Source organism: Hemitrygon akajei, chromosome 7 (genome assembly GCF_048418815.1).
Source record: "Hemitrygon akajei chromosome 7, sHemAka1.3, whole genome shotgun sequence".
Taxonomy (NCBI): Eukaryota; Metazoa; Chordata; class Chondrichthyes; order Myliobatiformes; family Dasyatidae; genus Hemitrygon; species Hemitrygon akajei.
In genome coordinates this window covers 177,391,697-177,408,745 of record NC_133130.1, presented here as the reverse complement: position 1 = coordinate 177,408,745, position 17,049 = coordinate 177,391,697, and the positions used below count along the sequence as shown (strand labels likewise).

Here is a 17,049-nt window from a genome sequence, read left to right as displayed (position 1 = left end):
CAGTTAATCATGCATTAACAGCAATGGGGTGCAGAAGGGCATCTCTGAATGCACAACAGCTAAACCAAGATTAAAGAGTCACCCTTCACTTCTTCGTGGTAGTGACTGCTCATTAGTCTCTGGTAACACAGTGTAACTGTGAAGCACTGAGTTAGGTAAGTTATTGTCTCATGTACCAGGGTTTAATGAAAAGCTTTATGTGCCATCTATACATCACAATAGTGCATTGAGGCAGTACAAGGGAAAGCAATTAACAGAATTGCTACAGCTAGAGAGAAAACACAGTGCAAGCAGAGAATAAGGCACAAGATCATGATTGTGAAGTCAAGAGTGCATCCTTATCCTCCCAGGGAACCATTCAATGGTTTTATAACAGTGGAACAGAAGCTGCCCTTGGGTTTGGTGGTATGTGGCTTCAGGAGCAGAATCAGGTTTAATATCACCTGCATTTGTCACAAAATTTGTTGACTTTGCAGCAGCAGTACAATGCAATGTGTAATAAGAGAAAAACTGTGAATTTCAATAAATATATAAATATATATATATATATACACACACGCACACACATATACACTGAATAGTTGAATTAATTAAGTAGTGTATCAATAGAAATAAAAGGGTAGCAAGGTGGTGTTCAATGTCCATTCAGAAATCGGATGGCAGAGGGGAAGAAGCTGTTCCTGACTCGTTGAGTGTGTGCCTTTAGGCTTCTGTACCTCCTCCCTGATGGTGGCAATGAGAAGAGGGCACATCCTGGATGATGGGTGTCCTTAATAATGGACATCGCTCCTTGAAGATGTCCTGGATACTACAGAGGCCAGTGCTCATGATGGAACTGACTGAGTTTACAACCCTCTGCAGCTTATTTCAATCCTGTGCAGTAGCCCCCCCCCCCCCCATACCAAGTGGTGATGCAGCCTGTTAAAATGCTCTCCATGGTACATCTGCAAAAATTTGGCTTTTGTATCTTCCGTCTGATGGGAAAGAGGAAGCAAGAGAACATTGTGTGTTGTGAATAGAGTTGCTGCCTGACCGCTCTCATGACCCAGGTACAACCCTGACCCCAGCTGCTAAGTTTCTTGGGGCATCACGGTAGCAAGCAGTTAGGGGAACGCTGTTCCAGCAGCAGAGACCCCGGAATTCCCAGTGCCATCTGCCAGGAGTTTGTACGCTCTCTCTGTAACCGTGTGGTTTTCCCCTGGGCTCTCCAGATTCCTCCCACAAGATGCAGGTTGAAAGTTCAAACGGGTGTAATTGGGCATTGGGCTCTTTGGGTACTGTACTGTATCTCTAGAATACTAACATCCACGTATCACCGGTCATAAATCTCTAGTAACCACAGATAGTGTCACATTGATATCATCAGCGCTTTTCCTTCCATATCGGCTAATATTAATCATAATCACTAAGAGGAGACTTCAGTTGTTTTCTCCCCACAAATTATTCAAAATGTATTCGACTAACCATTAAATAGAATGAATCCATCTTGGTTAGTAATGTAAAGGGTTTTTAAAAATGCATTTTAAAAGAATTTATTACTCGATCACGTCAGACTACTTTGCTCAATGAAGCGTCTGGTTCACTGTGCTTCAGATTGCTTCCTCAGGCAGTGTAATCTGGATTTTGCATTGCTGGACTACGAGCAAGCTCAGGAACTCGACCCTGAGGATTGGCGCGTACAAATTCGGATTGCGGCAGTAAATAACGAGAAGGGCCTGCTCAGTCATCAGAATAGGTAAGGTGTTCAGGATTCGAGACTGTTCATTGTCGTTCTTCAGAACACAAGTGTAAAGGGGAATAAATGGTTGTTACTCCAGATCCGATGCAGCATTTTTAAAAAAAGCACAACAAGCATAAAGAACTCAATAATAAAAAACAAAAAAGGGCATAACTGAAGTTTGCAATTGTGAGGATACCGTCCAGTCACTTGTTCTGTAGAGGGCTGATGATACTGTAAAGCTCTCCCAGTGTGTCCTTGGTGTTAGCACTCAGAGTGGGGGGTGGGGGGGGGATGTAGACAGTGATGATGAACGCTACAGTAAATTCCCTGAGCAAACAAAGTGGCCGGTGTTCAACCGCATGGGGTTCAGTTGCCACAGAGTAGCGACTGGCCACTACGGGAGAGTCCACGATCCAACCCTTGTCGAGCTGCACACAGAGTCTGCCTCCTCTCGCTTTCCCTGACTGTTGATGGCTCTGGCACTTGGGCAACAGGGTGACATGGAGCTCCTGAGACAAATACGCCATTTTAACCTCCTTGTAATGTAGATCTCTCAGTAACGGACAGCAGTGCCCAGTCATTGTAGCTTGGAGGGACATTTTCAGGTGGGATGATATCTGCAATTGGGAAAGAGGCCATGTGGCCCATCAAGCCTATGCCAGCTCTCAGAGCACCCCATCAATCCCATTTCCCCAACAGTCCCAAAGACTTTCCCCAGATTTGACCACTCACCTACACTAGGGGGCAGTGTACAGTTGCCTAAGAGCAGAGGAATTCCACGTGCTGACAATGCAAACTCCACACGGACAGCAACTCAGGTCAGGATTTGTTAGAGCTCTGAGGAAGCAGCTCCATACTAGGCTGCTCTCTGTAAATCTGCTTTTTCTTTTTAACAAAATAGCCATGTTGGTTGAAGAATAACTGTGACGTGTGATGCACCATCAATAACTCACTCTGAGACGCAAAGGCGAGATATCGGCTTTTATTGACTGGAAGAAGGAACAAGCAGTGATTGACCACCATACTACATCCTGGAGACAGAGAGGCCGGGCTCAGGCCTCAATCGCCTTTATACAGGGGTCTGTGGGAGGAGCCACAGGAGCAGTCAGCAGGGGGCATGTCCAGACAGGTATATGTAGTTCACCACAACGTGGATGTAAAAGATCCTGCTTTTCCTCCAAAACATTAGCACAGAATCCTTTACATCCACTTCAGAGAGCACGCCCAGCCTCAGTTTTGATTTGGGAAGCAGTAGTGTAACGCTGTCACAACCCCAGCAAACTAGATTCATTTCCATCCCCGTCTGTAAAGTTTGTACATTCACCCCATGACTGCACGAGTTTCCACCTACAGTCCAAGGACATATGCCTAGGGGTTAATTGTTCGCATGGGTGCAACTGGGCAGTGTGGGCGCATTAGGCCGGAAGGCCTGTTGCTGTGCTGTATCTCGAAATAAAGCAAAGTGAGCTTCCCATCCAATAGATGGCACCTGTGACAGTGCTGCACTCCCTCAACTCCACACTGGCACATCGAGCTAAGCGAAATGCCCTGCAGTGGGATTTGAAACCACCCACTCATCACTCTGAGGTAGAAGAGCTCGCTATGGAAAAACAGCTGACTTTGGAGTAGGAAGAAACAGTAAAAAGACTTTGGAAGAGTTGAGGTCCCACTTCTAGGAATGCAACAAACAGCCTCACAGTGCACTGACAGCAGAAAACCAGAAACAATTAGATCTGCCCACATCACTGAGGAACTTCAAACTGTGCTGACTAAAATCACATGCTTGAACCGGTGCTCCAGTCCCCCGCTTTCTCAGTCTGACAAGTGTTTCATTGTGTGTGAGAATGAGAATGGCTGATCGGGTGTCTTCAACGGTTAAATTGATTCGATTTTCCCTTTATTTATTTCGGGCCAGGAATTACCAGGAAGCCGAGGAGCGATTTACAACTGCCATTGAAGGCAATCCATGCATGTCCCAGTACTACCTCAACAGGGCAAAAACTCGCCAGATACTGAGGCATGTCACTGGTTCACAGGAAGATGCGGTCACGTCATTATTGTTGGACATAAGAAACAAACAGGTAAGAATTCAGGTCGGTTCTACTACAGACAAGAGAAAATCTGCATATGCTGGAAATCCAAGCAACACACACACAAAATGCTGGACCTGCCAAAGGGTCTCGGCCTGTAACGTAGACTGTACATTTTTCCCATAGATGCTGCCTGGCCTGCTGAGTTCCTCCAGCGTTTTGTGTGTGTTGCTCAAATCTATTGCATCCCATTTTTCTAAATCATATCATTAATTAGCTTGTTAACATTGCCTTGGGTATCTCTTTGTGATTAAGCAGCGCCTTTCATGGCTTGAGGATGTCCCCAAAGCTCCTGACAGCCAACAAAGTGAGGACTGGGATGATTGTAATCTGGAAAGTGCAGCAGCCGATCTGTGTGAGCCTCAGTATGGTAGTCAGCGGATAATTTGCTTCTCTCATGATTGAGGAAAAGGTATTACCACAGTACATCAGGAGAGCTTCCCTCTCTTTGAGTGTCCTCAGCTTCAAATCATCCCAAAGGGGAAGTTAGAGGCCTGATGTCTGCAAATCCACTGGAGGCTGTAGGCTGCCCTGGGGTCAGAGGCCTGATGTCTGCAAATCCACTGGAGGCTGTCCTGGGGTCAGAGGCCTGATGTCTGCAAATCCACTGGAGGCTGTCCTGGGGTCAGAGGCCTGATGTCTGCAAATCCACTGGAGGCTGTCCTGGGGTCAGAGGCCTGATGTCTGCAAATCCACTGGAGGCTGTAGGCTGTCCTGGGGTCAGAGGACTGTAAGTGTGTGTGTGAGTGGGTAGGAAGAAGGGAGGAAAGGGGCTTGCTTTGCTGCTGTTCATTGTTGAGTTGTTGTTCTGCTGGACGTGGCAGACGTGGCATAGGAATGAGTGGCGGCACTTGCTGGCTGTCCCCAGCACATCCTTGGGCAGTGTCGGTTGTTAACACCATGCATTTCACTGAACGCTTTGATGTATATGTGAAAAATAAATAAATCTGAATCGGTTCGGAGCTCCAGCCTACAAATGGACCATGGTATGGACTCACAGTGGTCAGTCAGTGTCTTACTGACGAGGTGTACACTCCTGAGTGTTCCCCAGCTTCAGCCAGACGGTAGACTGCAGACCCACGTGTATAGTGTTGGCATCCTTATTTAAGATGCAAAAGTGTTGAAAGCAATTCAGAAGCTGGGTTACTGGACTGATCTCTGAAATGGACAAGTTGTGGTATGAGTTTCAGACTAGCCACGTCAGCTGGCAGCATGTGCCATAGCAGTTAGTCTAACGCTTTACAGTGCCAACAACTGGGATCTGGGTTCAATTCCTGACGCTGTCTGTAAGGTGTTTGTATTTTCTCCCCATGACTACATGGGTTTCCTCCAGGTGCTCCGGTTTCCTCCCACAGTCCAAAGCCGAAATGATTAAGGTTAGTAAATTGTGGGCCGTCTATGTTGGTGCTGGAAGCATGGTCGTACTTGCAGGCTGCCCCCAGCACATCCCCAGCCTGTGAAAACGACTTTCACTGGATGCTTCAATGTACTGTACACATGACAAATAACGCTAATCTGATTTGTTGTCTGCAGTTGCAGTACAATGCAATACATAATAATGGAAAAAACTCATGAATTAGAGTATGTGTGTGTATATAAAATTAAATAAGTAGTGCAAAAATAAAAATAAAAATGTAGTGAGGTAGTGCTTGTGAATTCAATGCCCATTCAGAAATCGGATGGCAGAGGGCAAATGAATCTGAATCTGAATCTGACTCTTAAAATAAAATAAAGAAATATAAATGCCAACCAATGTCTTGAAACCCAGCACTACCACGTCCCAAGTCTGTCAGATAGATAGTGGAGAGTATCCTAACTAGTTGTATCACAGCCTGGTATGGAAAAGGCTACAGAAAATGGTGGATACGACTCAGGCAAAGCCTTCCTCAACATTAAGTACATTTATATGGCGTGCTGAGAGCAGTTCCGTTATTGAAGACCCCGCCATCCAGCCCATGCCATCTTCTCAGTACTGCTATCAGGCAGGAGGTACAGGTCCCACACCACCAGATTAAGGAAGAGTCATCACCCTACAGCCATCAGGCTCCTGAACGTGTGTGGATAACTTCAATCACCACTACTCTAAACGAATTTCTATGAAAGATGTGGTGGGCTCCACATTGGCCTCAGAATCCATCTCAGAACCCACAGACCTAAAATACACTTATACACTTCTTGAAATTCATTAATATCTAATTAAAATGCCAAAAATGCAAATTATAAATTATTTACTATGTTTTTAAAAGCTAGTAGGAGTTGCGCGTGTTTCAATGACGTCATCTCTCATTCTTCTAAAATCTAAATAGAGGCCAAGACTATTCAGGCTCTCCTTAGGTGACAGACTTACCATCCCAGGAACTAGTCTGGTGAATCTGCTCTATATTCCCTTTAAATTCTGATTTATTTATCACATGTACATTGAAAGATAAGATGAAATTGGTAACTTGCGTTAACAACTGACACACATTCGCTGGAGGCAAGTGTCCCCACACATTCCGGTGCCAACATAGCATGCCCACAATGCTTGCTAGAACAACACACAGAACACAACAAAATGCAAGTTCAAGTTCAGGTTTAATTGTCTCTCAACCATGAAAACCTCTGAATACAGCCGAACGAAACAGCGTTACTCTGGGGCCAAGGTGCAAATCATAATACCAAAGGTCATGCACAGCACAAGTTACATATGGCACGTATAAGATGGCAGCACAAATATCAGTGAAGTGCAGTCATACAAAAAATATAGTCCCAGACCTTGAGTCCATGAATATTGCAGCAGTGTGTAAGACCTAGCAAGCAAAAAAAATAGAAGAACAAGATAAGCCCCTTTCCTCTTTTGCACCTTCCCTCCCACCCACACATAACTTCAGGATAGGCCTCTGGGCCTCCAGGCCTTAATTTCTGCTCACCCTCAGGCTTCGATCTTTGATATCGACCATCACTCCGGCTGCCGGACTATGGTAAATGTATGCAGATTTATGTAGGAAGATCAAAATTGTTCCTTTATTTGAATCTATCCCTGTTAAGGCCATTAGGAATGGTATTGGGCCATTCAGCCCATCAAGTCTGCTCTGTCATTCCATCATGGCTGATTTATTAAGCCTCTTAACTCCATTCTCCTGCCTTCTACCCGTAACCCTTGACACCTTTACTAATTAAGAACCCATCAACCTCTGCTTGAAAAATACCCAATGACTTAGCCTCCACAGCTGTATGTGGCAATGAATTCAACAGATTCACCAGCCTCTGGCTAAATAAATTCCTATTCATCTTTGTGGGACTTCTCTGTATTCTGAGGCTGTGCCCTTTGACCTAGTGAGGTTCTGGCTGTAAGTGGATTAATTCCTCTCTAATCTCTTCTCTTTAGATTATTCCTCTTCTGACACACCTGTTCCCTGGAAAATCCATCGATGAGATTATGGCCAGTAAGATTATGGAATCTGCGAGATTGAAGTTAAATACGAGCCTCCAAACAGCGGCAGCGTTAATCTCAAAGGTGCTTCAGCAGAGGTAACGTACTGGGTTCAAGGTAGTTTCTTAAAAGTGGTGTTGCAGGTAAATAGGGTCACGAAGAGAGCTTTTGGTATGTCGGTTTTCATAAATCAGGGTATTGAGTACAGCAGCTGGGATGTTGATGTTCAAAAGTTCAAAGGTACAATTTAATGTCAGGGAAATGTATACAATATACATCCTGAAATGCTTTTTCTTCGCCACCATCCACAAAGACAAAGGAGTGCCCCCAAAGAATGAGCGGCAGTTAAATGTTAGAACCCCAAAGTGAGGAGACTAGTGCCCATGATGGAGCTGGCTGTGTTCGCAACTTTCTGCAGCTTTTTCTTAATCCTGCACAGTGACCGTAGCCCCCACCCCCACCCCCATACCAGACTGCGATGCAACCATTTCAAAAGGTAGTTGGGATTGGGCAGGTTGGCAAGGTCGAGATGGGCCCGTTTCAGTGTTTGTCTCTATAACTCTACAAGTACATTGCTGTTATTTCAAAGTTCCAGGTATGTACTTGTGTTCCTGTGGTCTGTCAGTCATTGTTACAGTCTCCTTTTAAATTAATTCCCCTACATTCTCAAAGTTAAGAACCTTCTAGTCCTTTCCATTTCTTTACTCACCCTGCAATCTTCCACATTTTGTAACCCTGGGCTGATTTCCAGTGTCACCCTGCACAATAGCCCATGCTGCAGTGTTCTCATGAAAGAAACTGAAAATCAAAAAAAAATTGATACTGGAAATATGAAAGCAGAAAGTGCTGACCATCAGGAGCAGAATTAGGCCGTTCAGACTGACGAGACTGCTCTGCCATTCAAACATGGCTGATTTATTTTCCTTCTCCACCACTCATTGCATTTAACACCCTTACTAATCAAGAACCCGTCAACCTCTGCTTTAAACATACCCAATGACATGGCCTCCACAGCCGTCTGTAACAATGAATTCCATAGAATCACCACACTCTGGCCATGGAAATTCCTCCTTATTTCTGTTCTACGCAAGTGTCCTTGTATTCTGAGGCTGTGCTCTCTGGTCCTGGACTCTCCCACTTTAGGAAACATCCTCTCCACGTCCATGCTATCTGAGCCTTTCAATATTCACTTTTATGTAGAAACCATTGCAAGTGATTTGTGCACAGCCAGATAACCATAGACACCAGTGATCTTTAAGGCCCATTCCAGGGTCCTGAGATTAAAAATAGCTGCAAGTCCTTGGAGGTAGAAGGGTTCAATCAAGGCACCATGTGCCGTGGCAGGTGAATACAGAATCTGGCTGCATTCTATGGGGGATGTGTGCCTTGATTAATGTATTTCTCTCAAACACCACCACGAAAAGAGATCATTATCTCAATCTGGGACGTTGATTGTCCATTTCCTCCACAGATGTTGCCTGGCTGCCCGACCCATTTTCTCCCCAATTTTGTGTGCAACTCCAGATTCCAGCATCTGCAGTCTCTTGTGATTCCTCTGAAATGCCAGTGTTGGGATTTCGATTTCTCCTTCTGACTTAAAAAAAATTCCCTCTCTCTCTCTCCTCTTCATCTATACCCCTTTCTGGCCTCTTACCTCTTCATGCCGGCCTATCACCTCCCCCTGTGTACCCTCCTCCTTCCCTTTCTCCTGTGGTCCCAGATGTAGCGTGGATAGCATTCTAACTGGCTGCATCACCGTCTGATACGGGGGTTGGAGGGGGACTGCACAGGATTGAAGTAAGCTGCAGAAAGTTGTCAACTTAGTCAGCTCCATCATGGGCACTAGCCATAGTATCCAGGACATCTTCAAGGGTGCCTCAGAAAGGCTCTATCATTAAGGACCCCCATTATTCTCCTTACTACCACAAGGAAGGAGGAACAGAAGCCTAAAGGCACACACTCAATGATTCAAGACACAAAATGCTGGTGGAATTTTGGTGGAGTCCCTTCATCAGGTCTCGGCCCAAAACGTCGACAGTGCTTCTCCCTATAGATGCTACCTGGCCTGCTGTGTTCCACCAGCATTTTGTGTGTGTTGCTTGAATTTCCAGCATCTGCAGATTTCCTCGTGTTTACTCAATGATTCAAGAACAGCTTCTTCCCTTCTGCCATCTGATTTCTGAATGGACTTTGAACCCATAAACACTACCTCATTACTTTTTAATTTTATTTTTGCACTATTTATATTGTATATATTCACTGTAATTCACATTTTTTCTCTATCTTAATGTATGTTATGTACTGCTACTGCAAAGACAACATATGCTGATGTTACTAAACCTGATTCTAATTTTCCTCTCCTGTCAGATTCCTTCCTCTCCAGCCCTTTGCCTTTCCTACCCCTCCTGGCTTCACCCATCACCTTCTAGCTATCCTCCCCCCCCTCCCCCTACCTTTTTATTCTGCTGTCCTCCCCCCTTCCTTTCCAATCCTGAAGAAGGGTCTCAGCCCGAAACGTCGATTATTTCTTTATTTCAGTAGATGCTGCCTGACTTTTTGAGTTTCTCCAGCATTTTGTGTGTGTTGTTTTGGATTGAATAGTCTAGGTTTGCAGGACATTTACAATACAGGAGGCCATTCAACCATTAATATTGCTGCTGTTACTTTGAGATTTGGGAAGCAACGGCAGAGATTTTACTATAAATTCTAAAACAGTGAGGTTACAATTTATGAGCACTCAGCTCTGTAGGGAATATCACTTGGGGTATTTGATAGGGAAGTCAATCAGACAGTTTGGGTTGCAATGCAAATTAGAATCTTTTAAATTTTTTTACATGTAATAGGTTGTTAAAGCTCACAGTATACTGATACAAAAATCCTATTTTACTCTATTTAGATTTACAAAAAGAAAATGTTGGATGAACTCAGGCAGCATCTGTGGAAAGGGATAAACAATGTTTTGGGCTAAGACTCTTCATAAGTCCTGATGAAGGGTCTCGACTCAAAATATTGACCATTTTTTTCTCTCTATAGATGCTGCCCGACCTGCCAAGTTCCTCCAGCATTTTGTTCAAAGTTCAAAGTAAATTTATTATCAAAGTACATATACGAGGTTCATTTTCTTGCGGGCAATCTCGATAAATCCATAGATTAATAACCATAAATAGATTAATTTAATCCATAAATTAATAACAGAATCAATGAAAGACCGCAACAACTTAGGCATTCAACTGGTGTGTGAAAGACACCTAACTGTGCATGCACAAGTAATTAAACAAATACATTAATAAGTACATACGTACATAGATAAGCAATAAATATTGAGAACATGAGATGAAGAATAACTCTGTGTGTGTGTTTCTCTGGATTTCCAGCATCTGCAAAATCTCTTGTATATATTTATGTAGATTTGCTCATGTAGAACTGACTGCAGTTCAAACTGCATTTATAATGTACTGTATATCCAAACCTGATCACTGAAGGTCACTTCATATGGAATGAAACAAAGATCAAAAGAAAAATTACTATTAACCATAATTAAACTGGAAATGAAGTAAATTAATTTGAACTTCTGTTTACCTTGCAGACATCCTTTGCGAAAAGAACCAAAGGCTCGGAATAATAAAACTCTTGAAGCTGACAAAGAGGGTCAGAAATCAGCCTATGGCTTTGTGCCCTGCATAAATGACAAAGATCTTTATGACGAAATTATAGCCCGAAGGAATATGGTAAAAATTCCAATTTGGACAATTGCTCTTTGAGAAACACTCTTGCCAGTGCCAAAAACATTACAATTTTCTAACAAAAGCTTATTAACTGTGAATATAATAGCCAATGTGTTGACTCATTTCCAGGCAACAGGCTTCAGGAAGTATGTGGAGTAAGGATGTATTGCTGAGGCTTCATAAGGCAATGGTCAGATCACATTTGGAGTATTGTGAGCAGTTTTGGGTCCCATACCTCTGCTTTAAATATATCCAGTGACTTAGCTTCCACAGCCATCTGTGGCAATACATTCCACAGATTCACCACTCTCTGGTTAAAGAAGAACGTCTAGTGGAGGTTTACAGGAATGATCCTGGAAATCAAAAAGTTAATGTATGATAAATGTTTGATGGCTCTGGGCTTGTACTCATTGGAATTTAGAAGAATGAATGAGAGGGTATCTCATTGAAACCTAGGGAATATTGAAAGATTTAGATAGAATAGACTTGAAGAGGATGTTTCCAATAGTGGGAGAACGTAGGACCAGAGAGCACAACCTCAGAATACAAGGATGTCCCTTTAGAACATTGATGGGTAATTTCTTTCAATACCCAGAGGGTATTGGACCTGTGGAATTAATTGCCATGAGTGACTGTGGAGGCCAAATCGCTGGATATATTTAAAGTAGAGGTTGATAGGTATATAGTTAGAAAGGGCATCAAAGATTATGGAGGGAAGGCAGGAGAATGGGATTAAGAGGGAAAATAAATCAGCCATGATGAGCTTTGGCAGAATGGCCTAATTTTGCTCCTATGTCTTCTGATCTGAAAACTGGCTGGATGTACAATTGAATTTTTAGATTCTGTATTTCCAAATGGGCAGAAACGTTCATGTGCAGGATCAGCAGCTTGTATCTACTGTTAACATATGCTACCATTTCCTTTAACGTAGCTAACTCGAGAAATCAAGAAGTCCCTCCACGAGAGGAAACCCCTACAGGTCAACAGACCAAGGCTTCAGATGGCACAAAAGCCGTTGGAAAGTGCCTCTCAGACTTCAGAAGATGCATCGCAGGGAAAACCATACAAGTGGAGGAAGTTCGGCTCCCTTTTCGCAGGAGGGTCTTGAGCACTTTCTCCTGGTTCCAGTCAATTCTGTTTTGTTTAGTAGAATGGTAATGTAAAATTTTCCCAATACAAGCTGTTAGTGTGCCCACACACTGTATACAGACACACACAACTGACTAAACAATACAAAGTGGTAAAACTAGTAAGAAAATTCCATTCATTTACATAATGTATTCTACCTCTCGCACCGGCTGGTCTGCAGTGCAAGCTTGCAATTAATTCAATGGTTGCTGAATTTCAAAACTGTAATCTCAGAAACATTCTCCAACCTACCACATAAGTCCAGTACCCCATGTGAAACAGTACAGGATATTAAATAATAAATCTTCTCTCTGTAATTATGGGGGTATACGTTTTGAATTATACATTCTATATTGAGTGTGTTTGTATTGCTGAAATAGTCAACTCACAATATCTGTTACCTGTTAGAGGTAAAGGCTGCTCATGCTATTCCCCACTGAAGTGGAGGTACTTCTATTGTAAAGATTAACTTTATTTGTCACATGTACTGTACATTGGGACATACAGGGAAATATGTCACTTGCGTTGGGGATGTCCTGGGGACACCCTGCAAGTTTCACCACGTTTCCAGCACCAACATAGTATGCTCAAAACCCACTAACTCTAACCGTATGTCTTTGGACCGTGGGAGGAAACCGGAACATCTGGAGGAAATCCACAGCGTCCTTACAGAGGCAGAAATTGAATCCCCATCTTACAACTGGTGCGCTGTGAAGCGTTGTGCCAACTGCCATGCTACAGTGCCATCAACTGTCAATAAAACTTGGTCTCTTTACACTTACAGCTTGACTTCATGCACATAAATAAGTTGCAGGGATTTTCCTTTTGAGAAGAATTGTCCAAACGTAGGCTGGTTAGCTGCAAAAGAGGAAATAGGAAGCAGATCTTCTCTCAAAATCACAAAGATCCACAAGTCTTTATTATGGATGATTGTAAAATGCAAAGTTCAAAGCTCCATAGATGTTGGCGTATTTCTATTCAAAGATCGGGATTCAAGATTCAAGTTTATTTTTCCTGTGTACATCGAAACATGCAGTGAAATGCGTCATTTGTGTTCACAATTAGCACACCCAAGGATGTGTGTGTGTGTGGGGGGGTGGCAGCCTACAAATGTTGCCACACATTCTGGCACCAACATAGCATAGCATGCTCACTAGAACAACCCCGAACACAGCAAGCAGCAAAGCAACAACACTAAACAAGCCCCAATCCCCTTCTCACATGCACAGTGCTCCAAACCCAAGACAGACTATCTTCTGCCCTAAACGAATCTCCCCTTACAATTTCACACGTCTCTATTACAGTACTTATTTACACAAGCATTTCACTGCCCTGTCCAGTCTATCCCAACTATTCAATGCCGTATAATTCTGCTGATAGAACATCACTGTGCATGGGTCAATCCCATTTCCTTCAACAATCCTTAACTCTGAGTGGAGTCATTGGGACACCGTCATGACGGCATTTTTTTTTTAGCAGGCTTTCTTATTTTTACAAGGCCAAGTTGCTAGCTCGGTGCTCAACCCAGCACGGGTGGAAAGCATGCAAGGCAGCTGGCTGGATTCAAATTCGGGAGCCTTCACTCCAAAGCCCAGCAATGATGCCACTACACCACCAGCCGGCTTTGAGAGAAGAACTGCTTCCTATTTTTTGTACTCTGTTTGCTCTGCTTTGGGACTTCCTGTTTGTTTTGCAATGTTTTGAAAGTTCCTGAGAAAGATGCACAAAATGCTTTGTGTTCAAAGCAGTCCTCTCTTTTCTTCCTCCCAAGTTATAGGAACCGTGGAGCATAGTATTAACATTTAGCAACACACTGTAATATCAGGTCAACTTTTTCAGCTACTCACATGAAACAAAAAACCGCAACTGCCAGGAGTCTGAAACAAAAGCAAAGAATGCCAGAACTATTGGCAGGCCAAGCAGCATCTATGGAGAGAGAATCACTTAACGTTTCACATTCACAAGCCTTCCAAAGAACTAGAAGACTGCAAGAGTGTTTTCAAGAGACATCTTGGTCAGTATACAAACTCTCACACAGGTTTCTTAAAAAAATAAAAAAACAAACTGCCACATGAATGAAGTAGTATTGCATGCTGACAGTTTAGAACTTATAAATGTTGGATATGGCCCAGTCCATCATGGGTAAAGTTCTCCCCATCACTGAGCACATGAAGTGTTGTCACAGACCCCTATTACACAGGACATGATCTCTGTTCGCTGCTGCCATCAGGAAGGTGATACAGGAGCCTCAGGACTCTCACCATCATGTTCAGGAAGAGTTATTATCCCTCATCCATCAAGCTCTTGAACCAGAGGCGACAACCACACTCACCCCATCACTGAAATATTCCCACAAAATATGAACTCACTTTCAAGGACTCTTCAGTTCATGTTCTTGAATTTATTGTTTATCTATTTATTGTTATTTCCTTTTTTGTCTTTTGTATTTGTGCAGTTTGTTGTCTTTTACACTCTGGATGTCTGCCCTATTGGGTGCAATCTTTCATTGATTCTATTATACTTATTGGATTTATTGAATACATCCACAAGAAAATGAATCTCAGGGTGACATATATGTACTTGGATAATAAATTTACTTTGAGCTTTGAAATAACTATGTTAATACAAGGTCAGAAGATAATCAACTACTGATTTCTCCTTTTGGCATAGATCCATTCAAACAGAGGTGGAGAGGGTGTGGACAATGAAGGCATTATCTTGGGGTGGAGTCCAACATTATCCAGTAAGCAGTCAGTGCCAGCAATAATTGAGAGTAAAGAATATTGGAAATGTGAGATGCAGTAATTTTTTTTCTCCCTTTCCAGACATCAGTTGTTTCAGATTTCCAGCAAATACATTCTAGATCTCTGGTTCTCTTCCTTCTGTTCTCTCTCTAACCTTGGGCACCAGTAATAACATTACCCACTCAATCTTGGTTTTCGTTACCCTTCCTCTTCTGCTCTACATCTAAAACATGTTCGTTTTCTCTTTTTTTCCCAGTTCTCATGAAGGGCTCTTGACATGGAACATTGACTCTGTCTCTCTCTGCCTGACCTGCTGTGATCATGTCTTTCCCCATTCATGTCCCAGACTGCACAGGGAATCAGAACGAAGGGCTCAAATATTCCAGCCCAAGCTCTTGCTCCAGTTGTGATGCAAGATTAGAGTTATAAAGACATAGTGTGGAAACAGGCCCTTATTTATCACATTAGAATCAGAAACAGGTTTATTATCACCTGCATATTTCATGAAATTTGTTAACTTTATGGCAGCAGTACAATGCAATACATAATAATGAAAAAACTGAATTACAGTATATATTAAATACTTAAATTAGTGCAAAAAATAGAAATGAAACAGTAGTGAAGTAGTATTCATGTGTTCAATGTCTACTCATATTGATGAAATCTGATGGCAGATGGGAAGAAGCTGTTCCTGAATTGTTGAATGTGTGCCTCAGACCCCGTACCTCCTCCCTAATGGTAGCAACTAGAGGAGGGCATGTCCTGGGTGATGGGGGGCCTTAATGATGGATGCCTCCTTTTTGAGGTATCACCTCCTGATGATGTCCTGGTTACTACAGAGGCTACTGCCCACGATGGAGCTAAGTTTACAACTCTCTGCAGCTTACTTCAAACTGCCCGTATGCCCCCCCCACCCCCCAATACCAGATGGTGATGAAGTCAGTTAGAATGCTCTCCACGATAAGTCTGTAGAAATTAACATCAGAACATACAGTGAATTGTGTTCATTTGCGTTAACAGCCATCCATCACATGTCAAGGATGTGTCAGGAGGAGCCCACAAGTGTTGCCACACAATCCTGCACCGACATAACGTGCCCACAATGCTCAACATAGAATGCAACAAGACAACAACTGGAAAGCAAGCCCTTTTCCTCTCTCACAGTCAGTCAGCCCTTCAGCTCCAGGGTAGGTGTCCTGCCTCCAGTCTCCAGACTTCAGCCATCATACTTCAACTTCCAAATTTCTGACTTACCTTCAGGTTCCAACCCATGGACTAGCTGCTGACAGGACCTGGACCTCCAGGCTCAAATACCAGGTGTGTTGACTGACTGGCCCTTGGTCCACCTTGTGCATAATGACCAAGAAATCTACCCCAGGTAGTCCCGTGTGCCTGGATTTGGCCTATATCCCTCTAAATCTTTCCTATCCATCCATCTCTCCAAATACTTTCTAAACACTGAAAGTGTACCCCAACTCTATAGCATGTGAGTGAAAAAGTGGCCTCTCAAGTCAACATCATTGTGCCGTGTCACATAACATGGGCAATCAATCATTATTCTTGGCAAGTTTTTCTACAGATTTATTGATTTCTCCTTCTGGTAAACAAAATTCCCCCCCCCCCCCCCTTCCACTATTCCACTCAGACCTTTTACCTCCTCCCCCGGGTCACCTCCTTCCCTTTCTGCTATGGTTCACTCTCCTTTCCCTATCAGATCCCTTCTCCAGCCACCCGGCTTCACCTATCACCATCCAGTTAGCCTCCTTCCCCTCCCCTCCCCCACCTTTTTATTCTGGCATCTTCCCCCTTTCTTCTCAGTCCTGAAACGTCGACTATCTATTTATGTCCATAGATGCTGCCTGACCTGCTAAGTTCCTCTGTGTGTGTGTGTGTGGCTATCATCTTTTCCTGAGCAATGTCTTTATAAGATGGCTGATCCCAGCCATTATTCACCAGCAGCTCACCTGACCATCCATCACCAGCTCACATGGAGTCATGTGATCTGAACACGGGTGGGGAGGCTGAGCAGGTGCTACACCTTTCGCAAGGGTGACCTGCAGGCTAGCCAAGGGAAGGAACCCCTTACACCTCCTTTGGTAAAGACACATCTCCACCCCTCAAATACCTTTAAAATTTAAGGTGGGAGAGAAAAGTTTTAAGTCCTCTTGTTTTAGACTCTCCTGCGTTGGGAAAAAGACAGTGGATTGGAAAAAAGACAGTGACCATCCAC

At 43.4% G+C, this 17,049-nt stretch overlaps 1 protein-coding gene across 2 annotated transcripts in view; it reads left to right on the top strand.

Annotated features, from left to right (window-relative positions):
* LOC140731211 (tetratricopeptide repeat protein 16-like) overlaps window positions 1-12,364 on the top strand; it is a 37,205-nt gene extending 24,841 nt beyond the window's left edge. For both annotated transcript variants that reach the window (XM_073052683.1, XM_073052684.1), the window contains 5 exons: window positions 1,594-1,735; window positions 3,636-3,801; window positions 7,178-7,320; window positions 10,809-10,950; window positions 11,879-12,364. In XM_073052683.1, coding sequence (XP_072908784.1) covers window positions 1,594-1,735; window positions 3,636-3,801; window positions 7,178-7,320; window positions 10,809-10,950; window positions 11,879-12,055 — 770 coding nt within the window. In that variant the 3' untranslated portion in view covers window positions 12,056-12,364. The remainder of the gene's footprint in view (window positions 1-1,593; window positions 1,736-3,635; window positions 3,802-7,177; window positions 7,321-10,808; window positions 10,951-11,878) is intronic.
* Window positions 12,365-17,049: the final 4,685 nt, after the last annotated feature.